We start from the raw sequence: 23,769 nt of genomic DNA, 5'->3' as shown, positions 1-23,769 counted from the left end.
AACTCAAGCTGTGATTTACAAAATCTTCCTTTTTCTGCCATGGATATTGAGGCTAAATTCATTCAAGCTCAAATGTTTTTGAAGGAACTGAACTTTGTAGTAACAGGGCCAAAGTATAAAGTCAGTCTGTGGTACTCTTTTGAAAAAGAATGTGACCTTTGAGGAATAATTTAAACTTTGTAGATGAATTATGTCATGAAAGGTAAGTAAGTCAAACACTAGGAAAGGTCTCTTCAGTCATTTAACTGAGAGATCAAGGAAGATAACCTAAAGTCTACTAAGATGAACAAAACTGCCATAGATCCATTGTAGAAAAAAATCAGCTTACTGTATACACAGTAATTCAGAAACAACGTACTTAATGGTGTTTCATAAGATCCAGAAGGAACAAGGAAAGGAAACTTTAGTTTTTATTGACAGTTGATTCACTTAATAATACCAGAACAGCAATGAGTAGCAGTGGATTAATCCATCCCTGACTTTGAACAAACATTTTCTTTACGCAGTGTCTGTAAACATTGACCATAGATCACTGATGAGATAAAGATATGAGTGCAGCCAAGGTTCAGAGAGGCACCTCGGTGGCATTATCCTGTCTTCTAAATAAGCTTCAGTTCTTACCTCTGCGATGAAATTACTTGTCCTTTCTACTAAATATATTTGCAATGAGGAATCAAAAAAACCCCAAAAGTTAATTTATATTTTCAACAGACTACTTAGGGCAGACTATATGACACTTCCCTTAAGTGCTATGAGACTCAAACTTTAACGGTAATATCGGGCACAATTTGTAATTGCCATTGTTTTCAGTGGAAGCCGAATCGCAGGAACACCACACATTGTTCCCTTGTAAACCTTGGGTGAAATACGCAGTGCCTGTGTGCCCTCAGTTTTATTTGCTAAGAAAGCCTGAAAAATCCGTGCAGCTGCTGTTCCCTTCATAGCCAAAAATATAGCAAGGAGTAGGCACATGTTGAAAAATCAAGGCGTTGGCACTGGGAGCCTGTGAACATGCAGCAAACATGAAAGGTGAGGTTACACTAAGTATATATAACATGTTTCATGGTTGAAAAAAAAAACCAAAGAGCTTCTTTTACTGGTGACTTGGGTTGCACAAAGCGTGTGCCCCCTTTGAGTTTTCAGTTAGGTGTGATACAGGCACTGCAGTAATCCTTTGTGTGGGGTATATCTCACAGTCACTGAGTACAGTCGCCACCGATTCACAAGAATATTTGAGGTCTGTCAGTTGTATCACTTTCTGGCCTTTCAGACAGAAGAAAATTGGAAAATTGGTTGGGTATAAAGCCAACTGAAGAATGAAGAGCCTTGCAATAGCTGGTGGGCTCTACAGCAGAGATGACAACAAAAATGACATTCAAAGTAACTAAATTCTTCGGGCTCTCTTTCCCTGGCTACTCTGAGATTTTACAAATAATTAAATGAGACACAAGTGCTGTCTAGGATGAACAAGGTCAGAAACTGTTCAAACATGAAATGCTAGACAGGGTGGCGCAAAGTTGAAACTAATCCTGGGAAAAAATGTGTGAGCTGGAAAAGGGACAATCTTTTGTTTCCTGTTTCTCCCTCTCTCCCCTTCAACAGCTTATTTCTGCATTTCATTTGCACACCCACCTTTAGCTTCATGTAAACCTTGAAACAAGGATGGACCCAACCCTTGCGCCCATCAGCCAGACACAAGGTACTGCTCCTCGGAGGCTGAATTCTGTGTCCGGCTCGTTTCAGGCATCCCATCAGTCCACATCACGCACGATGAAATGGGTTCAGACCTCAGCAACTTGGAGTATTATTACTTACTGATCATAACAGACACGGTGTTCACATTTGGGTTGAAAGAACAGCGTCCCTTTCCTGATTCGCACTTGGAGTCGATCTTGAAGATTTGTTCCTGCAATGTAGATTTGTGTGTCACTTCCCCTTTCAGAAACCAGCAGACGTAAAGTGATTTTCATGCTTGGCTGTTTCCAGCATTAAGAACGCTCAGCACTGCTGGGCACTTTTGCTGTACTATCAGCTTTCTTATTCCGAATTTCATCATCTTTTTAGACAACTTTTTCATTGGCACCCAGTTATTTTCAAGACTCTTGTTATAAATTCAAGACATTGGAACAAAGAATTTTTCCCTCTAGCTCTGTTACGCTTTGGAGAGGTTGACTGATCTCTGCAATAACATCTGTGGAGATTACTTCTGTGTTTTTGAAGTTATTTATCATTTATTTGCTGAATGCATGCTGATTGTTATACTACTCTACGACATTATAATGAAGCCACTAGAACAATAATACATATTAAACAAAAATCTCTCATAACAACAGTCATTTGGTGATACTATAAATCATTTGCTCTTTACTGAGCTATCAGATCTCCAAAAATCCCTAAATCATACTTATTTTCTTCAATATAATCTCTTGGATTATGTGTAGAGCTCCAATTCCTTAGGGATGGTTTATCAATCTCTTTTGCCATTTGTTGTTTAGGAATCTTGGTACGGGGTTTTTGTTATATTTTATGTGATTTATAAAGAGGAAACACATCTGTCAAAGTAGAAGCAACCTGGACTACATCTTGAAATACAAACAGTCTGAATATCTTTAGAAAATTCACCCATCTCTGTGCGCCCCTTTACTTCTTGGTTCCCAGCGATACTGAAGAGCACAGTACGCTGAGCAAGAAGGGACTCGGGACCAAGTCTGTTCCTTTCAAAACTGCAGTCAGCAGTGGCAGAGACATCAATCCATAGCACAGCGACTCGCATACTGTTGTATACCAAACAAGTAACTTGTTCCCTATAGCCTCCTATAAAAAACTTCAATTTTAATAACAGGCCAAAAGATGCAATTGCAAAGAAAAAAATCAACCAAACTTACAACATTTCTGTTTCAACAGAAAAAGGTAGCTGACAAAAAACTCCAAAGAAAGGCTTCTGTGATGTAGATGCCAATGTATCGGTTATTTGACAAAGGGCAGCAACTGTTCATATTCCCTTGAACAATTAATGTTAATCACAGGGGAGCAGGGATGCCACACAGATCACTGATCAGCCATTGGGTGACAGCGAATTGGAGACTCCACCAGCCTGAAACTCTCAGCTACAGCAGGAAGTTTTCATTACCCCCTATCTCTTTTCCCCTTCTGTTTCGCCTAATTTAATCACAGAGATCTTATCTATTGTTTCAGTAGTAACCTCTCTAAGCAATGTTAAAACATAAGTATGAAGTTTCTGCTATGATCTTGGGGTTCTTTTTGTTGTTGTTTTACTTCTAGATTAATATGCAGCTTGTTTTTAATCCATATTTACTACATTATACCACTATTTACCAATTCAAAATGCCCATTATTGCACTATTAAACTAGCTCCAGGATTACACTTGATTTTCATATATATTAAACTACTTTTTAGTCTATAATTAATTCACATAGTCATTACATTTCCTTCTGTTTGCATTTACTTTGACATTAGAATATATTTGGGTGACTAAGAGAGTCATTACCGAAGACCAAAATATCAAGTGTGCCAAGCAATAGAATTAATTATTTTTTAACCTCTCTTTCAGGGAAAGGGCAACATTCTGCCTCATCAATGAAACCGCCTTTTTTTTTGGTGAGATTATGCGGAATCCTGGAGACAAAAGAGCAAAACAGGCCCAGTTCTTATGATTCTTGGATATGACTCTTACCATCAAGCTTTGTAGCTTCTAGAGAAAAACAGATGTGCTTTCTAAAATATCCATTTTGCACGTGCAAAACAAGCTTTCTGTGCGTGGAAAACTGTACTAAATTAAAGGTGAAATGATAAAAGCAGAGAAAAAAATGAGTTCTCACTAGTCCCATCAGCACTACATAGTTGGCCATTCTGCTCTATTAATTAGTCATGCACTGATATATGCAATGAGTTCAGAAGGAAATACTTGGTTTTAAACTGTTATGCTATTGTTGGCCTGTACAGTAATGGCTTTGAGCACGCGAAGCCTACGGTCAAGTGTCTGACAGACTCCAGACGTCTGAAACAGCAGTTTATTTAATCAATTGATCATAGGCATGTAGCTATACAGACAGGCTAAGCGAAGCCAGTTTTGCTCTTCCAAGACATGTATCTTTATTTTTAACTTAAGAAATTTAACATCTTGCATCATCTGGAGGTGTCATTTCCCGCCCCCCACCCCTTAATCTCTTTTACAAAACCCCTAAAATAATGAGATTCAGAGTTCTCTGGGCTACAGTACTACTACTTAAGCTGATAAAGGAATATTGCATTAATTAGACACAAATGAGATGGCTTTCCATGTTTTAAATCATTTGTCAAGAAATAGGAAAATGCTGAGAAAAGCTGACCTCAGTTTCAAAATGCATCAAAATAAGTTAATGCATACTCTGTTGATGGAGTATCCAGAGTAATCCAGAATGATGGATTTGCTTATTCAGTTCTGCTTGCTTGTGCTTTTACATCCAGGCCGAGGAACCTCTACTTTTAGATAACTCATTAGGACCGAAGGCGCGCTGATTCAGGCTACACGCTCTGTTTAAGGAGGCTGGAGCCAGGTAGGGATCTACCACAAGTCTCTGAGATCGCCTCATGCAAACCTACCTGGCGAAACAATGATTCATCACCTCCCTGGCAACCTCTGCAGTAGTCTTGGGGCTTGGCCAGAATTCCCATCCCACTCCCAATGAAATCAGTGATGAATTTCCCAGTGTCTTCCCTAGGAGCCAGCCCAGCTTTTAAAGCTGCCCTCACATGGCAAGACTCCAGGTAGCACTCTCTGATCTTCCTTCCCAACACATCTGCTTCCACATCGTACAGGAAAATATACTGCACACCCTCTGCGCCTGCAGACATGAATCTGACCCAAAAGCTACTGAGGCGCTGCGTCTCGGCTAAGTGCTTTTCTTTCTCCTTCTGGTTGCTTAATTTATGACCTATTACATTTGCACACAAACATACATTTCACTTTCAAATCAGGAAACTTGGACAATATACTTATGACACATCTGGTACTTTGTAGATCGAAAATACACAGTGAAACTGAATATAGAAAAACTGGAGGGAGACCTATCTGGAGAAAAAAAGATTTACACCATGGAAGATCTCACAGTGATGAGAAAACTTACCGACTTCATCCCAGCAGAGTCTAATGGGGCAAAATTTGAGCAGCAGATGAAAGTTTCCTGTACTGGGACTGCACCTCGTGGGTATTAAGCTGAAGTCCAGCAAACCCGCACATACCTGAACTGTTAGCCCACTTAAGGGCTTCTCCCAGGAATCAGTAACACATGGAAGTTATAAAAAGTGGACTGCATGTTTTACTTTTTATCTAACTGACTACTTCCTTTCAAGTATTTCTTGGCAATTTTTCCAAAAAACAGTAGGGATGAATTCACCAGACAATGTCACGTAAACGTAGCATGGTGGGTATGACGGTGGAATTTTGGACAGCCATCGTATTTGAGGCATGGCTTTTGATCATGGCTCTGCTTCTAGCTGGTAACAGGACAGAAAACTATGAATCTTCGCTCTTTTTCTGTTTAACATGGGTGAAGGAACCTATTCGAATCATCGATTTTTGCATTTTCAAAATTTTGAGTTTTGCATAACAGTCGTACGGTGCATCACGAAACGAGTGGACGGAATGCAAAGCGGCTTACCTCGGACCTGCGGCCCCTGTTCACATACACGCACACAGGGCTGAAGGCGCCGCTGCCGCAGACGTACAGGTGTGTGCGATTGTACGACTGTATCACACGCACAAAATTTCCACAGCCGTGCTGCAGGGAATACAGAAAAGAATAATTTCACATTGGCACATATTATTAGATGCTGGGAACTCTAGGGAAAAGACGTGGTTTATAAATTTAACAGTATCATGAAAACAGCTACTGAATTTGGCAGTCTCTGGTTTTGAACAGCTGTAGACTTCTGTTTTCTTTTCATGCCATTTTGCCTAGTCTGGGAACTGGGCACTGACAGGGCACTACGGAGGAGTTACATAGTGCATGTGACCTTCCCATTTCCACACAGCAATCTAATTTTCATCCACAGACTTCTCTGTACCTCGCACGGGAAGAAGCAGAGCCTCTGCAGGAAAACAAGAAGTAACCTTACAAACTCTCCTTAAGGACCCTTCCAAAACAGTATCTTTTCTCCCCCTAATTTTTCATCATAGCTGGAGATAATTGAAAAGGCAAGGAAGGCCAAATCTCAGATCCCATTATGTGTGTGAATAATTTCTTTCCAAAACTTTAAAACTCTAAACAACGCAAAGGAAGTTTGCAGTGAATTGTTGCTTCATATTGAAGACCAACACTGACATCTTCAAAATAGCATGAAAACTAAAACAGAATGTTAAGGGCCACGCAGTTTCACACCATCAGATTTACAGTTTTCTCCTTCCAGCATACCCCTTTCTTCTCTTGCTCTTTCCTTTTTTTGACTATAATCAACTGCTAATGCACTGTAGGTTGAAAATAGATTTTTTTCTGAATATTATTTCTTACTGCGATCACAGAACTGCCTTTGTATTCAATCATCCAAACCTTCACCAAAGACAGCGAGAATTGCACGTGTTCCATGAGGATTGGAAACTGTGCCATCAGTCATCTTCATGAAAATCAGTAGAGCTAATCCTTGTTCAGCAGACTGCACAGTTTATTTATATTTAAAGGCATTCACATCTTTTGTTCAGCAGGAGTTGATACTGTACTACAGTGTCTGAAAACCGGTGCATAACTGTAGGTAGTTCAGAGTTCATAGGAGTTTCTCTACAGGGAACACTGCATGTCCTCAGTTAAGTATTAGCTCCGGCTATATCCGAAAAATCCTTTAACTCAGTCAAAATATATTGTTTCTCTAAAGCTGCGGGCTGTTCCTAAATATTTCCATTTTCTCATATCCAGCTATCTTAGTTTGGCTCAAAGACAGCTTTAGTAATGTCTTGCTGTCAAAACCATGTTTTTCTCAGCAGTACTAGCAATCCACGTTACGGAAAGGGAAGAAGGACAGGTGAAGGTATACCACTGGCTTATATATGCTAGAGTGTAAACCGATGCTTTCTTTTCTTGCCGTTTGCAGAAAACATTTCTAGAAGGCTCCTGGAAAAAGGATTACATGCTGAGAAATCTCAGAATGAAAGTCTTAGGGATCAGGAGCAGGACACAATGTCTACATGAACAGTACTGGTAGGTGGCACTTGCTACTCTGCTGCAGTACCATGCCATGTGCTTTCCAAAGTGTCTATGGTAAGAACACAAGGGCGGTTAGACGAACGGCTCTTTTCTTTAAGGACGGCCTTCTGGGGTAACCATCTGACACATATCCCTCCACTGATGATGTACAGACAAGTAACACAAGTTGGCTCGATACCAACAGTCTCATATTTTGATGCTGTCCGGCAGGAAAACCGTTTTATGATCTTTTCTGAACCTTTGCCCATCTCCCTAGCGTTGAACCACTGAACTCCATTTGCAATTTGCTACGTGATTAATCCGGGTACTGCACTGTGACTCCACAACCCAACAGAGCAAAAAAATTGTTATCACATAATACATTCTGTAGGATTGCCATTCAAGAGCACCTACGGTTCAGTTTATTTCCCTTTCCTTGACACTGAAGTACTTTGTGCTTTTAAATCAGTTGGGTCTGAGGTGACACGAAATAGTTGTCTTTAGGATAGATGTTTGTCAAAGGTGGTGGCTAAGCCCTAGATATTCATGTATTACTGCTTCTCTCAGAGCTGATACCGCCACTCGCTCAGTAACAGTGCCTGGGAACTGCCTTACTGGGGACATCTGTAGGTCGGACATCTGTGCCATAGGATCTCACCACAGTAAACGTAAAGAAATAGATGTCCTACTAATGTCAGCATTCAGGTTAGCCTCGTGAACGTGGTATTTAGAAGCGACAATTTCTTTTCAGTAACGAAAACGGCAGCCAAAGATGACAAATTCATGCACCACTGTTTGCCTAACGGTAGGGCAAACGAACCCTCCCTGCACCTCCTTGGAAAAGAATTTGCTGACTGTGTAAAGTACTTCACGGGCTGCTCCAAGACTATCTGTTCCTCTTTTACCTTGTGATAATCACCATTCTCTAATAGGACAAATGTTATCATGCATTCGCTCCCCTCCCCCTCGTTTTTTTCTTTTTTTTTTTAATGTGAAAAATTCTAATTCAGTCGAAACTCTTAATTCTTCTGAATTCATTCTCTGCTTCTCGCATTATTATCAAGAATGAAGCTCATAAGAATGCTATTAAAGCAGAACTACAAATTTTAAGTTGCAATCAGTGATTTAGCATTGGGTTCTCTATTTCAAATTATTTCAGTGAGCGTTCAATAAGACGCAGCATTGATTTTAGTGGGAGCAGCAGCTGTTCTTTAGTAGCTTTATTCTCCCCTCTTTTAAACTCTTGAGGACAAATACTAAGAAACTTAATGTAAATTTCTATTTTTGGAACTTAATTTTTCGTCTGCAATGCACAGCTGGGATTAAATAAAATCAGTTAAAGTTGATGCACATGGACATTCTTAATTAACCATGTTACAGGATATTAGCTGTACCCACAATTAAACTGTTGTAAAAACAGAGGTTCTATCCAGAAACCTGTCCACTAAGGCAGCAACAATTGGGTACTCCAATATGATTAAAAGTTAGGAAAGTCTCACCACTAAATATCCAACATTAAAAGTTCTCTGGAGAGCCCAGTACGTAGTAGTTTCTTAGTATTTTTTCCCATGTATCATATATTTTGCATACTATTTTCTGCTTAGAGTATCATCTAAGAGTGTCATCATACGTTGGAAACATGAATAAGACTAATGAACTTTTGTATTTCAAAGAAAAGAAAATTCCTTATCACAAGTTGCCAATGCAGTTGACATAGCCAGTAACTAGGTTCAACATTAATCACCGTTAATAAAGCTACATGTTTGATTCTCACATTTAGTGCAACTTAACAGGCCACTATTTATAGAATTTACTGCAGTAAGTAACCAGAACAATGTAAAGATGTGTAGAAAAACAGAACATTCAGTAGGAAAAATACTTCTTTTTCACTACCATAGTTATCAGGAAAGAAAGCAGGTCAGCTGCCATACCAACCGTAGTATACTTATTAATAAAAAAATCATTCTGTTGTTCTGCAGCAATATAGTGAACCACTCTCCACAGTTTTGAAAAAAACAATATTACAGCAACAGTCCAGTAGGCCAGCCTTCTGTTTCCCTTACACGCATCAGCATTTGCAGTAGATTTTCCAAATAAAGTCCCCAGATAAGTTTCTTACAAAATGGACTCAGGTGAATTATTGTAACATTGCATGAACTGAGTAATCTGTAGGCTTGGTTAACAACACAAAATGTGTAGCTAAAATAGAAATATTAGTCATGATATAGATACCTTTGAAATAAACAACAGTTTTTTATACTAAATTCAGTGGACATTTGCATTAATCCTATTGTTTATGAAATTAAAAGCAATATTTATATACACCTCCTACGTCCTTCAATCACTTCATTAATTATGATCCTATATATATGCTGAGGAGTACGTTCCAAAGATAATTATACCTAATGCGAAGGCTTCCAATTTCCATAGATTTTTGCTCAAATCAAAATATAAGCAAAATTTCATTGGTTTTTCTTGTAAAGTTAGTAGTGAGAAATTGCAGTTTTCTAGCTCAAATTAGATCCTGAATTGTCATACTAAAATACCAGTTGGAAAACAGATATATCTAAAGAGCTAAAAAGAAAACCAGGATAAAGACCTTTAAAAGACCTTTAGGTGCTGCTGAACTGGCACAGTCAAAAGGGAACTGAATAGAATTGAAATGTGTCTTTCTGCCTTTTTTTTTTTTTTTTTACACTTTAGCTGCCTTCGGTGAATAAATTCTAGGCATATATAGACTGTAAGTTCAAATTACTTTGGGAAGATAACCATGTTAATATACACCTCTGCCAATGACAGGATCTGCTGTATTGTACCACTCACTGGGTCTTTTGAAATAGCTCATTTCTAGCTATTATTTATAAAGAGAACATTGAAAATTATCATCTGATTTAGGTCCTTTAGGAAGGTGTCTGCATTTAAATGGAAGGATTATCAGCTACAGCGCAAAATGTCTCAACACAACCGCTCCATGGTCCGTGTTTCCTGTGATTCCAGGAACGGCTTTTACCTCTTTCTCGTAAAGCACACTGGTTTCCAGATGCTTGTTTGGGCATCGTTTTGTGGAAGTAATGGAAAGAGGTGTTTGGGGTGTTCCTGAGTCTGGGCTCTTTTGCCCAGACCTCTTTGGGCAAAAAGAGGTCTTTGGGCTGCAGACAGTGGGTACCACGCGCCTGCAGAGCGTTCCTGGGGCGAGCAGATGGCCAGAGCGCTTCCCTAAACCGAACAGACTGTTTGGCGTCATCCCCAGGACGTATCTGGAAAAGCACTATTACCTATTTTGACCAGTTACAAGAAAAAAAGGCAAGGAAGTGGATGATGCCTATCTTTTTCCATCTCTCAAAGCCCGAAGGTGTACTCTATTTACATAGCTTGTTTTTTCATAATTTCACTTTATTGTTTGGCCTGCAGAGCATTTAAAATGGAAAACAAACAATTCTTTCATCTTGCTTTTGGCTGCACTCAAGGTGCTCGTACTTTATTGCCAAGTATGTAATTTGTGTGTGTGTGTGTGCATCTGCGTGCGGATTATAACTTACCGTAGGATCTTTGCCAGCCATTTTGCACTCTTCAACTTTGTTTGCTGACGCTGGCCAGAAAATCTGTAAAGGAAGAATTATCTTCTAAGTAACATATTTATTACATAATTTATTTTTTAATGACGACCAAAAAGCATTTCCCTGCCTAACTTAGACTAGTAAGTTAATTTTTTGATATATTTTACACCTTGATTATAAGGCAAGAAGTTATTTTCACTGATAAATGAAAACACTTTCTGTCTAGCGTGCAGTGAACAAAATAAAGGCCCAGGTCTTTGGCTGATATAAATTAATTTTATTAAATATTTTTAAGATACGTATATCAATGTATTTAAACTTCTTTCTTCTAAATAAGAGGTATTTTCATCTTTGCTGTCAAAATTGCTATCCATCTTTAATTTTTGCTTCTACTGAGAAGTTCAGCAATTGTTCACACCAGAAACCAGACAACTAAAATATTCAAATGTGGGTTCTTGTAATTTTTTTTTTTTGGTTTTAACAGAAAAGATTTGGATATCTAATGATAAAACCTGCTTAAAATCTTCAGATTTCAGGCTCATGTCTTGATTTCTTTGCAAGTTATCTTGCACCACAGTTTTCTGACAAACATCTCGATGCCTGAATGTTTATCTGATCTATACTCAAACTCTAAAGTTATTGAACTTCTTCCATTATTTATTTTGATTTTTAAGTAGAAAGGACATCAATTAGAAATCTCTCCCTAGAAATTTAGTAGGTGACAGAACCCGATAACATTTAGCCTCAAGATAACATAAATAATAGCATTAAAATATCTCTGTGTGTATATATATACATACATATATATGCAGAGATTTGTAGGTATGTATGCATAAGTATATAGGGTTTCTAGAGAGGCATAAGATTAGGAAAGTGAATCCGTTGCAACAATAAATAAACAAACAAAAGCACGTGTGGAATTGCAGAGATTAATTCTGAGCCCAACACTGGGTCACCACATTTGCTGGCAGAAAATTTCGTCTGTTTTTGCTTTCTGTTGATTTTATGTTTTTATTCTCATCTTTCCGGGCCGAAACAGACTGTTGAAATGCCTCACGGCCTTATACTGCAGAATATATTTCATGCGACAGAGGCCTTCCTCTCTAACCGAGCTCTGTGCAGAATAAAACCCCACCTGCTTAGGGGAGGCTGGAGCAGCTCCCAGGCGAGGGTGGCCGGATCACTGGTGGGACGGGAATCAGCAAAAAAGGTGACACGGGCTATTTCAGATCAGAGAAGGCGACCCCATTCCAGAGGAAGACTTCTGCACCGCGAGGACGCGTTCACGCCAACACACGAGAGGCATTTAAATTAAACGTGTACGATAGAGTTAGCCTCCCCGGACTCCCTGCACAATCAATTCAGGTAGACAGGCATGTCCAGAGGGTGATTCAGAGCAAAGCCTAATTTAACTACGCTTAATCACCCTCCAGCGGGGCCTCTCTCTCTCTCCTGACACATTAAAAGCCTTGCCTCTTAAGGAAGGCATTTAACTTCGCTGCTGCAAGCTGGATATCTCTGCCCTCTCCGTACTCCTGAGGTACAGTAATAACGCCCATAGATTAAAGGATCAGATGAATTTGGTAGAACAAGGCCTTTTACGGCACACTTTAAGGTAGTGTTGTAGCTGTGATAATCTAAAGATAGGCAAGGCAAAGTCTGTAGAGAGGTGATATCTTAATAGGCTTCTGGGCACACAAAAGTACTTTTGCAGGCCGCCTATTTTAAAAGCAGAGAAGCTGGATTTGAACTGGCTCTGGAGACAAGAGAGGAATCTGTGAAAGTGGTTTAAACATTTGATAATTTGAATATTTTCATGTACAGGCTGCCTACTACAGTTTGGAGAGGTGGGACACAAAGAGTCCTTAGAAAACAGCATCACGGTAAGTGAGAGAAGAAGCCAGAAAAGAGGTGGTGTCAAGAGGGACATGAGGGTCATAGTGTCCAAAAAACGCCTAAGAGGAGGTGTCCCAGCTACCCAACTGAAGGGCAAGGGCTAACACAGACATAACAAAAGGTTGGAAAATAGTATGGCAATTAGACTTCAGAGTACAAAACAAAAATAGAGTCCAAGGCTAAAGGCAACTCTGACCCTGTTGTTTTTTTCCCTATGGCCTGAAAATGACCGCATGTATCTTATTGGTCCTTACCGGCTTCTTTTAAATGTGCTTCTCTGAATTATCTTAAATCTTTGAGAGGAGTGGAAACCATCATCCCATACAAATTTTCCTTATGAGGCCAAGCCATGCTGAATGTCGCTTCAAAACGAGTGAACAGATCAGTTTTTAAAGAGTGTTGGAGGAGCAGCCATGCTAATAGTCTCTTCGTAAACCAAGGACACATAAACCCAGGACTACCAGTTCAATAAGGTGCATGCCTGGGCTTTTGCCTGCTTCAAAATAATGAAATACACATTTCTTCTCTTAAAAAGAAATCCATATAGTAAAGCAACCTTGGATTCTCAAAATAAATCTTGAACTTACACTGAGAGGGTCCTGGCTTATATTATTAATATTCAAAGACAGAATATGATCTTTGCTGCCCACGTAGATCCGATCTTGATCTTCATCCATTAATAATATCCTGTAATCCAGGGGACTGTGGGATATTCTGTGATATTCGGAGGTCTTAGTTTCTTGCAGCTCTGAAATAGTAAAGACAACAAGTTAGTAAGGCGATTCAGTTGCCCTTCTCACTTCACAACTGTGTTTCTTTCTAAATCAAGGCATCTTTGAACACAAGTGGGGTCAACGAGAGAAGAAAAACCCTTGGACGCTTGGTAATAATGTAATGTTTGAGTTAAAACAAATTTCCCTTTCCCAGTTTGAATGCAATTTTTTTATACATTAAATAGCTAGACATATCTCATAAAAATCAGGCATTGCTGTTATCCATTCACCTAATTAATTCTTATTTTAATGGATATGATATTTATGGCTTTGGCTTTTAAGGAAGATCATATACTAAATTAATCAATGTGCTCAACACATTTTGAAGTTTATGACAGCACAAAATCCACAAGATCAATGAAAGCTACATAAGAACAGTTTACTTTCTTTTCCTAACAGGGGACTTGACTAAGAATGGGTCTTTATCATTTTCAAGGTCATTTTTTTTTTTTTTGTAGTTCTTCATCACCATGCACTGCTTATTTAAAAGAAAAAAACACAATGTATTCACTCGAGCCTAAATGTGTCCATTTATTCCATTGTTTGTTTATGGGATTTAGATCAAACTAACAAAACTGTAGAACTAGCTCTTTTTTTTCCATATAATACTTTCTTCAATGAAGTGAAGTGAAAAACAGCCTTTGATCTCAGTAATGCAGGATCAGGTCTGTTACAGGAATAGCACAAGCATCGGCAATATAAGTATTACTTGCTGCCCTTGAGAAAGCTCAGCCTTCTTGTCTTTGCTTGGCCAATATATTTTGACGCCCACTCAGATTATTTTAATTTTCAGTAATAACAGAAGGCATATTTCTCAAGAGCTGAGAATGGAAAAAATAAACTTTAATAATCAATTTCTCCTTGTTCAAATATTTCACATATAATTATGCTGTCTTAACTCACGAGCGTTATTATTGGATTGTGTTCCCTGTGACTCTAAAAGGGTGGCAAATACACAGAACATATGAAATTAAGCCCTCCTATAATGTTTATTCATAAAGCTAAGAATTGAGTCCACATCCCTTTCGCAAACTGACTGTTTGGGACAATAGGGCTTGTCACTGTTGCTAAAGCCTAGTTTTTGTGAAAAGCAAAGGTTTTGCTCATTAGTTCCCTACAGAAAACAGCAGATGTCTTATCCAAAACTAACCATCTATGCCTTTTAGGGGACGAGATTAACATGGGCTAACGATACTTTGGAAAACAAAACTCTCAAACAAAAATATTTTTGTAGGGGTCGCCTACGTGCATGTCTTATGATAATATGAAAAAAATAACAAATAATATTTCTGTTTCATATGTCTCCCAACAAAAGAGAAACGTACGATCAAGATTTACAGCCTGCACCTAAAAGCTTAAACTGAAACAATCCTCATTAAATATATATGAAAATTGTCCACATCGTTTTCAGAAGCCTTTCTTCAGTGCTTGAAAAAGCAATTGTTTTACTTTATTTAAAAAAAAAAAAACAAAACACCTCCCTGTAAGCTTCTTCGCCAGGATTTTGAAAGGCACCTGGGAGACTCATCAGCATAGTGCCATTAAAATGCAGTCCCTTTGCCCTCTCTGAAATTCTCCGACTGACCTTTCGTAACAAGCCTGGGAAGCCAGCGCTCATCCCGTTGCCTAGTGGCCTTATTAACTTTACTGTAATATTTGGCAGCTGTAAGGTGAAACTTAACCTTCTCATAACTGTATATTTGATATCCTAGGAAAGCACATATAAACTGCGAGAGGCAGCAGTTTCCCGCACAACACGGGGTAAATCTGAGCACAGCGATGCACAATCCAATGATGTCCCTCCTTATTGCTTCCGTGACTGGCAACGGTCGACAAACGATAACCCATAATTGACATTAAAGATGACCAAGATCATGATGTTTGTTTTTAAGCACGAGACAAAAATAGAGATATTTGATTTCCACAACTTTCATTTATTAAAATCCATTATTTTCCCGGATTTTTAACCTCTTTGCAATGGTATTATTCTTTTTAAGGCACCTGAAGGGTAATCTGCCCCCGCCAAGCTGCTGCTGAGGAGAATACCTTACGAAATGCCACTAAACTATGGAAACTCAATGCCATTCACAAGAGACAAGGAAAACCCTGAAACAAATACTCTCAGATTTATTAGTTTTATTTCTCCCAGTGCTGAAGCTTACAGTTTATTAGCCTCTTCGGGCTACCGGGAGGGAATTCATAATTGATCAAATTTCCTTTTCATTTAACAAAGTTTACCACACAATCACCCACGAAAATTTGATTTTTTAAACATTTGCAATGTGAGTGTTGTTACTTGGAAAGAGCAGTGGCCGGAAAGATGCTTTTCATCTCCAAAAGTTTTTGTAAAAAAAATGATGTAAACATTTCCTGACCTTCAAAGCAAATTGTATTCCATGCTTTGGGAATTCAACCAAACATTCAAGGCAATAAACCGTGTATGGAGAATGATGTTGCGGACAGCTCTCTGTGAATATTAAAAATTTTGTTTGGCAATAAAAAAATATGATTATAATATATTCCACAAGCAAATAACTGTCATCCTTAACAATACTAGAATAATCTTTGTTTGCCCTTTTTTCATCAGTCAGTGAATTTAGTTTGGGCTTTCTTCGGTAATAAAGCCAACACCGCTTGATTCCCAGTGTTAGAAATCTGATATTAGAGGACAGGTTATATAGCTCTTGTCCTTTTTAATGAAAAACAAAAGCTCTAGTGAACTCTCCCCCAGAACCATTATTATTATTAATAATTATTATTATTATTATTATTATTGAACTGCACACTTTGGAGATCCCAGTGACTGGGAGTTTTCTCCATACCGAGTGTACAGCTTACTGACAATTAGGCAGTTTTAACACCTACTCTTTAATTATCCTGCTAATCCACCACAAAAGTTAATGAAAGCATTATTTTTAAAAAAGTTGTGTTCTCGCAGGAGAAACAACAAAACGGTTGTGTAATACCCATCATTAACATCACAAAAGCCTTTGCAACCCTCAAAACTCATTGTGTGGGCCAGAACAAAACGAATCGCAGCTATCAGAGCCTGGAAATCCAGGAAGGTGGCGATATCTCCCCCACTGACAAACACAGCCTGTTACACCCAAATCCTCCAACCTGCCTACGGGGATATGAGCTAGATCCACTCATCACGCTGTCCTCTGAATGTCTTATTTAATCACTCGACATCAGCCTTTCCTCGCTCCTTACTTCAAATTCCCTGGTATCACCACGCTGAAAACACAGTCTGACTTTCCTAAGGTAAGGGACATAACGATCCCCAATATGTAAGATAAGACCCTAATACAAGCGACTTGCTTGGCAGACATCTTATTCCCATATAGATGCTTAGAATCATAGAATCATAGAATCAGTGAGGTTGGAAGGGACCTTTAAGATCATCAAGTCCAACCGTTAACCTACCCTGATAAAAACACCACCACTCCTAAACCATGTCCCTAAGCACCTCATCTACCCTTTTCTTAAACACCTCCAGGGATGGTGAATCCACCACCTCTCTGGGCAGCCTATTCCAATGTTTAATAACCCTTTCAGTGAAAAAATGCTTCCTAATATCCAATCTAAACCTGCCCTGACATAACTTGAACCCGTTTCCTCTCGTCCTATCACTTGTCGCCAGGGAGAAGAGGTCAGCTCCCATCTCTCTAAAACCTCCTTTCAGGTAGTTGTAGAGGGTGATAAGGTCTCCCCTCAGCCTCCTCTTCTCCAGGCTAAACAACCCCAGATCCCTCAGTCGTTCCTCATAAGGTTTGTCCTCCAGACCCTTCACCAGCTTTGTAGCCCTTCTCTGGACACGCTCCAGCACCTCAATGTCCTTCTTGTAGTGAGGGGCCCAAAACTGAACACAGTACTCGAGGTGAGGCCTCACCAGTGCCGAGTACAGGGGGATGATTACTTCCCTAGTCCGGCTCACCACACTATTCCTGATGCAGGCCAGGATGGTGTTGGCCTTCTTGGCTGCCTGGGCACACTGCTGGCTCATGCTCAGCCGGCTGTCCACCAACACCCCCAGGTCCTTTTCTGCCAGGCAGCTTTCGAGCCACTCCGCCCCCAGTCTGTAATCCAGCTTGATCCATATGTTACTGAAACTAACGCACTTTTTAGCAGGACCTTCCCCAAATCAGATTGTTTCCTATTGGCAGACCCACATAACCACTCGTTACTGCGAAGTTCAATATAATCAAGAAATCACATTGCAGAGTTCGGCAAGCTACAGCCGTGGCACGCACGCATCTCCGGGCCAAGTTCAAAGCACTGAGTTTATCCACAGATAAGCTGTGGATAAACCACGATACGTGAAAGAGTACAGGCAGTTGTCTCTGCACTATACCATCCCTGGGTTTCCAGCCTGGCAGGGCTTCTTTGAGCAAATCTGGGATGCTCTGGCAAGCTTTTAATTTAGGATCCCCTGTGGTAAAGCATAAGAAATAATACGTTTTCTTTCTCTTTCCTGCTGGCACAAGGATTCAGTCTCGGAAGGCTGTTTACGGAGAAGTTCAGAGCAGAGGCAGGGATTTGGTGTACGTGCCGCAAAAAGGCGGGCAGCAAAGCATAGCACTCCAGTTTCACGCGGCACAACGCAGCGAAGGGGGAGAAACACAGCTCCCCGGAAAGATGGGCTACGTCTCCCCAGGGAACCTCTGCTGCCCAAATTGGCATGGATTTTATGTAGCCTTAATGATTTGGAAGTCAGCAATACAGCGCTGCGTTCTTTTAGTCCCTCACGGGGTATGGGGTCCACACACGCCAGGCCTTGGGTACAGCTAGCAGTAGGCTTGACACCACCAGCTTCTAGGTAAGGAGGCTGTAAGACTCTCTTAAGCCTCATTAAACCTTCAGTTTGTGCCAGCAAATGTGCCAGCCCATGCCAAATGTGAAACTGCAATGTAAAATCTCACCTTCTGGGAAATGGAAGGAAAACAATTTTCTAATTTTCCTTTCTTTTCTTTTCTTTTTTTTTCTCCTTTTTTTTTTTCTCTTTTTTTTTTTCTCCTTTTTTTTTTTTTTTGTCCCCTAGAAATAAATATTTAAGTAGAATTATGTTTTGGCTTATAGCGTCAAATGGAAATGGCACCCTTTTATGCACAGGTCACTTTTGAACAGGTGAAAAAGTAATTTGCACACATACATTTACAGAGAGACTGTACATAACGTTGCTAGCAATGAAAGGAATGGTTATATATTTAAAAAATATGAGTGGAATCAGAGGTATCTGCAAAGTTACCAAAAATAATTCGAAAAAATGTTTCAGCCATAAGAAAATCTCTATTCTATTTTAGTTTAAAATTTTTCCTCTCTAGTTTGCATTGACTAACTTCTCTGTTTTGTACCTTAGTAACAGAAAGAACTGGAAAATATCTAGTTAGAAGATATTGGATTTAATAAGAATCTAATAATTTTAACTATTGATTTCTTGGCCTTATTTCTGACCTTTTAGTGTAAAGACATGGAAGAAAGAAATGTATTATTTTTACAGTTTACATAGTACCTGTGGAAAAAGTATGCTATTTACAATATTGCTCAACTATGGGAGAACACAGTGTGAATATTTGCTTTATTTTATGTATAGGGAGAGAAAAAGGAAAGTCTGACTATTTCCTTTCAAAACTTCAGAACGAGTCACCTTTGCACCGTCGATATTCCTTGTCTTTGAAGAAACCTGTATTGATTCCTCCTACTTAAGGGGGGGGGGGAGATAAGAGAGCTGTGAAAGCATTTTTCCCCTGCTCACGCAGCGTGCAAACTAAACCCCGACCCGCAGCCAGCTCTCAAGTGAAGCTGATTATAAATGGGTACGCAGTCATTTGGCCAAAGTGCCATAAGCAGCCAGATGTGCTACTAGTCAGTCCCATGTGTGCCTTAACCACACGGGGCCCAAAAAGCTCACGTAGACCTTTGACCTTTTCTTTATCTCTTTATCTCTTCTTCACGCATGAAAAGCTTTTGCACTTTTTTTTTTTTTTTTTTTTTTTTTAATGCTGTTAGAATGAAATTTGCCTTTTTGTATAAGGAGGTTTATAAGGACTGGAAAACACAGATGTGCAAGCTTGCTAGTTTCTGAATCTGTCTGAAAGGGGTTTCATTGCATTTTTAATAATAAAAAAAATAGAGAGAGAAAAGGGGAGAAAATAGATTTACAAGTGCTCATAAAATCACAGGCTAACTAATTAACAAGATTACTTGGAGGATAGGGAGGAAGGGAGCTCAGACAGCACAAGCTGAAACAGGAGTCCTCTTTGCCCAGAGCTAAAATGTATAATTTTCTAGAAGGAAACTTAATTGCTGTATTTGGAATGAGGATAAATGACACAGAAATGTCAATGATATCTAAATATGATCTGGTTTAAATATACACCTTGAATACTTGTTGGTACATTTGCTAAATGAGATGAAAACTGAATTTAAACGTTACTGGATTGAGACAGTGAAGTCTTTTAAAAGAGAAATAACAGCACCAAGGTGAAGTCTTGGGAGAATCAGGCCCAGAGGTAGCTCTAGCCCGCCCGGAGAACCATCTGTCACCTTGGGCAGCTCCACATACACATTAGGAGCAGTAAAACACTCAATAGCTCTTTGTGAAGGGGACCATGTGCTGATAGGAAAAGACATACCAGTTAATAGTTGACCTTAAGCAGAGCGTTCACATATGTCAGCAGACGAGTCCTTTTTTTTTTACAATTAACAAGACGCACGGACGTCCTAAAATCCTGGTAACTCGTAGACTTTAAAAAGATCACAATGGAGTATTAACTGGCTTTTGATCTCAGGGCTTTTCGAAAGTTGTAGAGGAAGAGGAATCACTCATGACAGAGTGCTGTTTTATTAAAACCATCAAAAACTATCAGAGAATTTTTCGTCTTTGATTTGCTACTTTGAAGAACGAAGAAGGAGGGGCAGATCCACTGAGGTGTGGGCAGCTGCCAGTTTTGCGCAGAAGGAATGTGCTTTCCAAGCAAAGGCGAACACACAACGAGAGAAAGTCCCTTACTTGTTTGTGGCGAAATGTATTAACATGGCTCTGTGGCACATTCATCAGCCCAACATACCCCGCAAGGTTAAGTGCATTTTTGTTGAAGCTTTACATTATGAAGAACAGACACTATTAAAATGCCGATTTTTTTTTTTTTTACTTACACAGATATTGTCGTGATGAAATCATACCACATTCCACAACAGAAGCCCAAATCATACCACATTCCACAACAGAAGCCCCACTCCGAAACAAAAAGGAAAAATATGTCAACTTTTTTCCAAACTGCAGTTGCATAGCTATTCCAAGTCTTGCCAAATATTCCAGTATTGAGATTCCCTCACTGAAAATTATGCAAGACCACCCACGCCCTCCAGTCAGCCAGTCTCTCTGGGCTGTACACACTTCTAGGCATAATTTTCGGATTATTCCTCCATTTACCTTGCTGTAAACCTGGAACAACTCCTCTGAAGTGTGTATAGGTATTTCGATAAAAACATTGAAAAATGGGCTTCTTATTTTTTAATAAATAGTGTGCAGTTATAACTTTACCGGCCATCAACTTTATCCCTTTATATAATTGCAATTTGTGGGTTTTATTTCAGAAGATGTCACAAACACTTCCACTCTACAGAACTTTCCAGAAGAAGATATCTGATTTTTCAAATATTACCTTGCTCATTTCTGCCCGTTATTAACCTGTCCAGGCTTTATTTTCTTTTTTGGTCCCAAACCCAAGAAGAGAACGTTGGCAAGCCTGGAGAGCCACGGAGACAGGCCAGCTGGGTTTAAGGTGACTGCAGCTGAGTTAGCCACGTCAGACGGGAGCCGGTCTTCTCCGCGTTTTGTGTATAAAGAACTTGAGTATAACAGCTCTGCAGTGTGCAAACTGCTCTCCAAGAGCTGGAAGCCACACGCTTCGAAGTCTGCCCAGGTATGGAGAGTTTACCCTTCTGTTTCTTTCCCCCAGACAGGGAGAGGGTCCTTGCCACATGGCCTAAGGCTGCCCAAGCTCAACCTGCCTCACTAGCCTGGGTGGGCACGGCGGCTTTGCCATTGGCACTCGAGATGATTTTGTTTTCCCGATGCAGCAGTGAGATGGTTTTGGTTGCCAAGTATGAGATTATTTTTAAGATGGAGCAAGAAAAAAAGCCACGCCCGTGGGGAAGTCGGACAAATTCCACATTATTTTACTTCTTCTGGGAGCAGTGTATCTTTTCATTTTAATCTCTCGTGTTTTCTCTCTTGCTCCTTTTTGAAGTGGACCGGCAATCGCGTCACCGGAGGAACGGCTGTGCTTCCTCCCGCGATGCTCAGGCGCACAGAGAACCGTTCCAAGCAGCTCTCAGCCCAGCTGGCCAGCTGACGCCCTGGCTGGACGCAGACACCAAAACTCTTTGATCCAAATTTAAAGAAAGATATGAGACATGGAAGAAAATGAATTTTGGTAATTGTCTGTCTGACAAATGAATTTAAACTGAAGCTAGTGCTGTTCTCCAACTCAGAACTGGGCAACAACATGAGGCTTGTGGGCTGTTCTCCCAGTGCACCCATCTTCTCCTGTTCGCTGCTAGACCTCGGGAGGAGAATGAGGCCTGAGTGGACTCTCATTAGTTTTCCATCTCACTCAGGCTGTTATTTTTGTGGTAGAAGCAAACCTTTCTAGGTTTAGGTTTGAGTATCTGACTATTTACGCCCCACAAACTGACGCGGCTGATGACGTCGGGTAGGACATTTTTGAATATTGGGGAGAGAGAGAGAGGAGCAGGGAGAGTGTGAGTAAGGCTGAGTGAAAGGTAAGTTGTTTTGCTGCCAGAATTGTCTTTCTTTGCAAGTTTACCTTTCTGTTTCAGTGTAAGAGAGTACTGTGGGGATTTACTGAGGCAGCCTGCAGACAGAGAAGACGTAATTTGCCCTCCGCAGAACTGACAGAGGCAGCTACTCCCCAAATGTGCAGTTTTGAGGTGGTAATACTTTTTCATTGAAGCACCGACCACCGTGCCTGTGAACTGTAGTGAAGAACTACCAAATGCTGCAAAATAATTAACATCTTAATTAATGAAAGTATGATAGTAGTCTCTTAATTTCTTTTCTGACAAAGCTCTTCACATCAACTCACATTCCCGGTCTTTCTTTTTCTCCCTGAGCATATTGTCACTAAGCTGCAGAATGACTCGTTGCCAGCGCTAATAAAAACTCATCGAGAAAAGGCAGCTCAGCCACTGAAATATTTAATTATGGTTTCTGTAATAAAGTAAGAGCCCGCTTCACTGTGGTGAGGCGGAGAGAAACCCTTTTCATTATATCCCTTTCTCTCTTTCAAAGAGGAACCTCCCCAGAGGTTCAGGCAATCTCTGTACATCCAGGATTGGCATTGCCGCCCTTGCTGCCGTAATCCTTGCCTTTATTGACGTTACCAACTTTAGCTGTGATTTTAGCCGTGCCATGGATCTCCTTAAAATATATTGGCCCTTTCTTCGGCAGGCACTTCTCACCCCTATTCTGTATAAAAAGGGGCAACTTAGTATATGCAGGCTTGGTTACACTTTCATTATTATTATTATCATTTTAATCAAATTAGGATTAGCTATGGGGCATAAAGAGATCAAGCTAAATCCCAAGTGCTTAGCTTTTATTCATTCTTCAGTAAAATAATGTAACATTTACTCAGCCATGAACTGAAGAAGGCTTGGGGGGCAGTATTTCGCATTCCAAAGAATTTCATTAACAAATTCATATCAATGGATCGGTGAACTAAAGGGTGGCATTTTTAGACACAAACAATTCTGAATCCAAAGGGATGCTCGTAAAAGAAGCCAAGTTGTCTATAGCAAAAATAAGGAAGTAGGTATGTGGGACGGCAGGTATCAGATACAACTAGGTAAACGACTGCTTCCTTTTGAGTGTGTTTCCTATCAGTATCAGTAGGTCAGTCAATGGTATGCATATAGCTGGTGTCTATAGACTCTTGTCTATACATCAGCTAATCATCTCTATATACCAAGCCTAGAAAGTTAGCAAGCTCTGCTTTACATCTGGGAAGGATAACAGAAAACACTTATTCTCGCTCCACTACGTGAGAAAACAAAGCAGCTGGAGGTCAACAAATGGCATCCCCCCTTCAGTGAACCTTCAATGAACCCCCGGTCCAACGTGATGCCAGAAGTGTCATTATATTGGAGATAACGAACTTTACCAAAAGAGACAGCCACACTCCATTCCACAGTTCTTTCACAACTGTATTTACCCAAATATATTCTTGATATTTCTACTTCTAGAATAGAAATATTAGAATAGTAGAATACTTCTCCACAACATTCTCCATTCCTTTTCCTATATTTCTTTGTGTTCTGTATGGTTAAATTACCCTTGT

The 23,769-nt window shown here is 39.9% G+C and overlaps 1 protein-coding gene across 1 annotated transcript in view; it reads right to left on the bottom strand.

The window, feature by feature from the left end:
- SEMA3C (semaphorin 3C) overlaps window positions 1-13,321 on the bottom strand; it is a 53,495-nt gene extending 40,174 nt beyond the window's left edge. The window contains exons 1-4 of the mRNA XM_082486818.1: window positions 13,217-13,321; window positions 10,716-10,778; window positions 5,662-5,781; window positions 1,816-1,906 (exon numbers count right to left, since the gene is read on the bottom strand). Coding sequence (XP_082342944.1) covers window positions 1,816-1,906; window positions 5,662-5,781; window positions 10,716-10,778; window positions 13,217-13,306 — 364 coding nt within the window. The 5' untranslated portion in view covers window positions 13,307-13,321. The remainder of the gene's footprint in view (window positions 1-1,815; window positions 1,907-5,661; window positions 5,782-10,715; window positions 10,779-13,216) is intronic.
- Between the last annotated feature and the right edge of the window lie 10,448 nt (window positions 13,322-23,769).

This window comes from Vanellus vanellus (assembly GCF_965231255.1).
Source record: "Vanellus vanellus genome assembly, chromosome: 1".
Lineage (NCBI taxonomy): Eukaryota > Metazoa > Chordata > Aves > Charadriiformes > Charadriidae > Vanellus > Vanellus vanellus.
The sequence above is the reverse complement of the archived record's forward strand: the minus strand, read 5'-3'. Positions and strand labels throughout refer to the sequence as shown.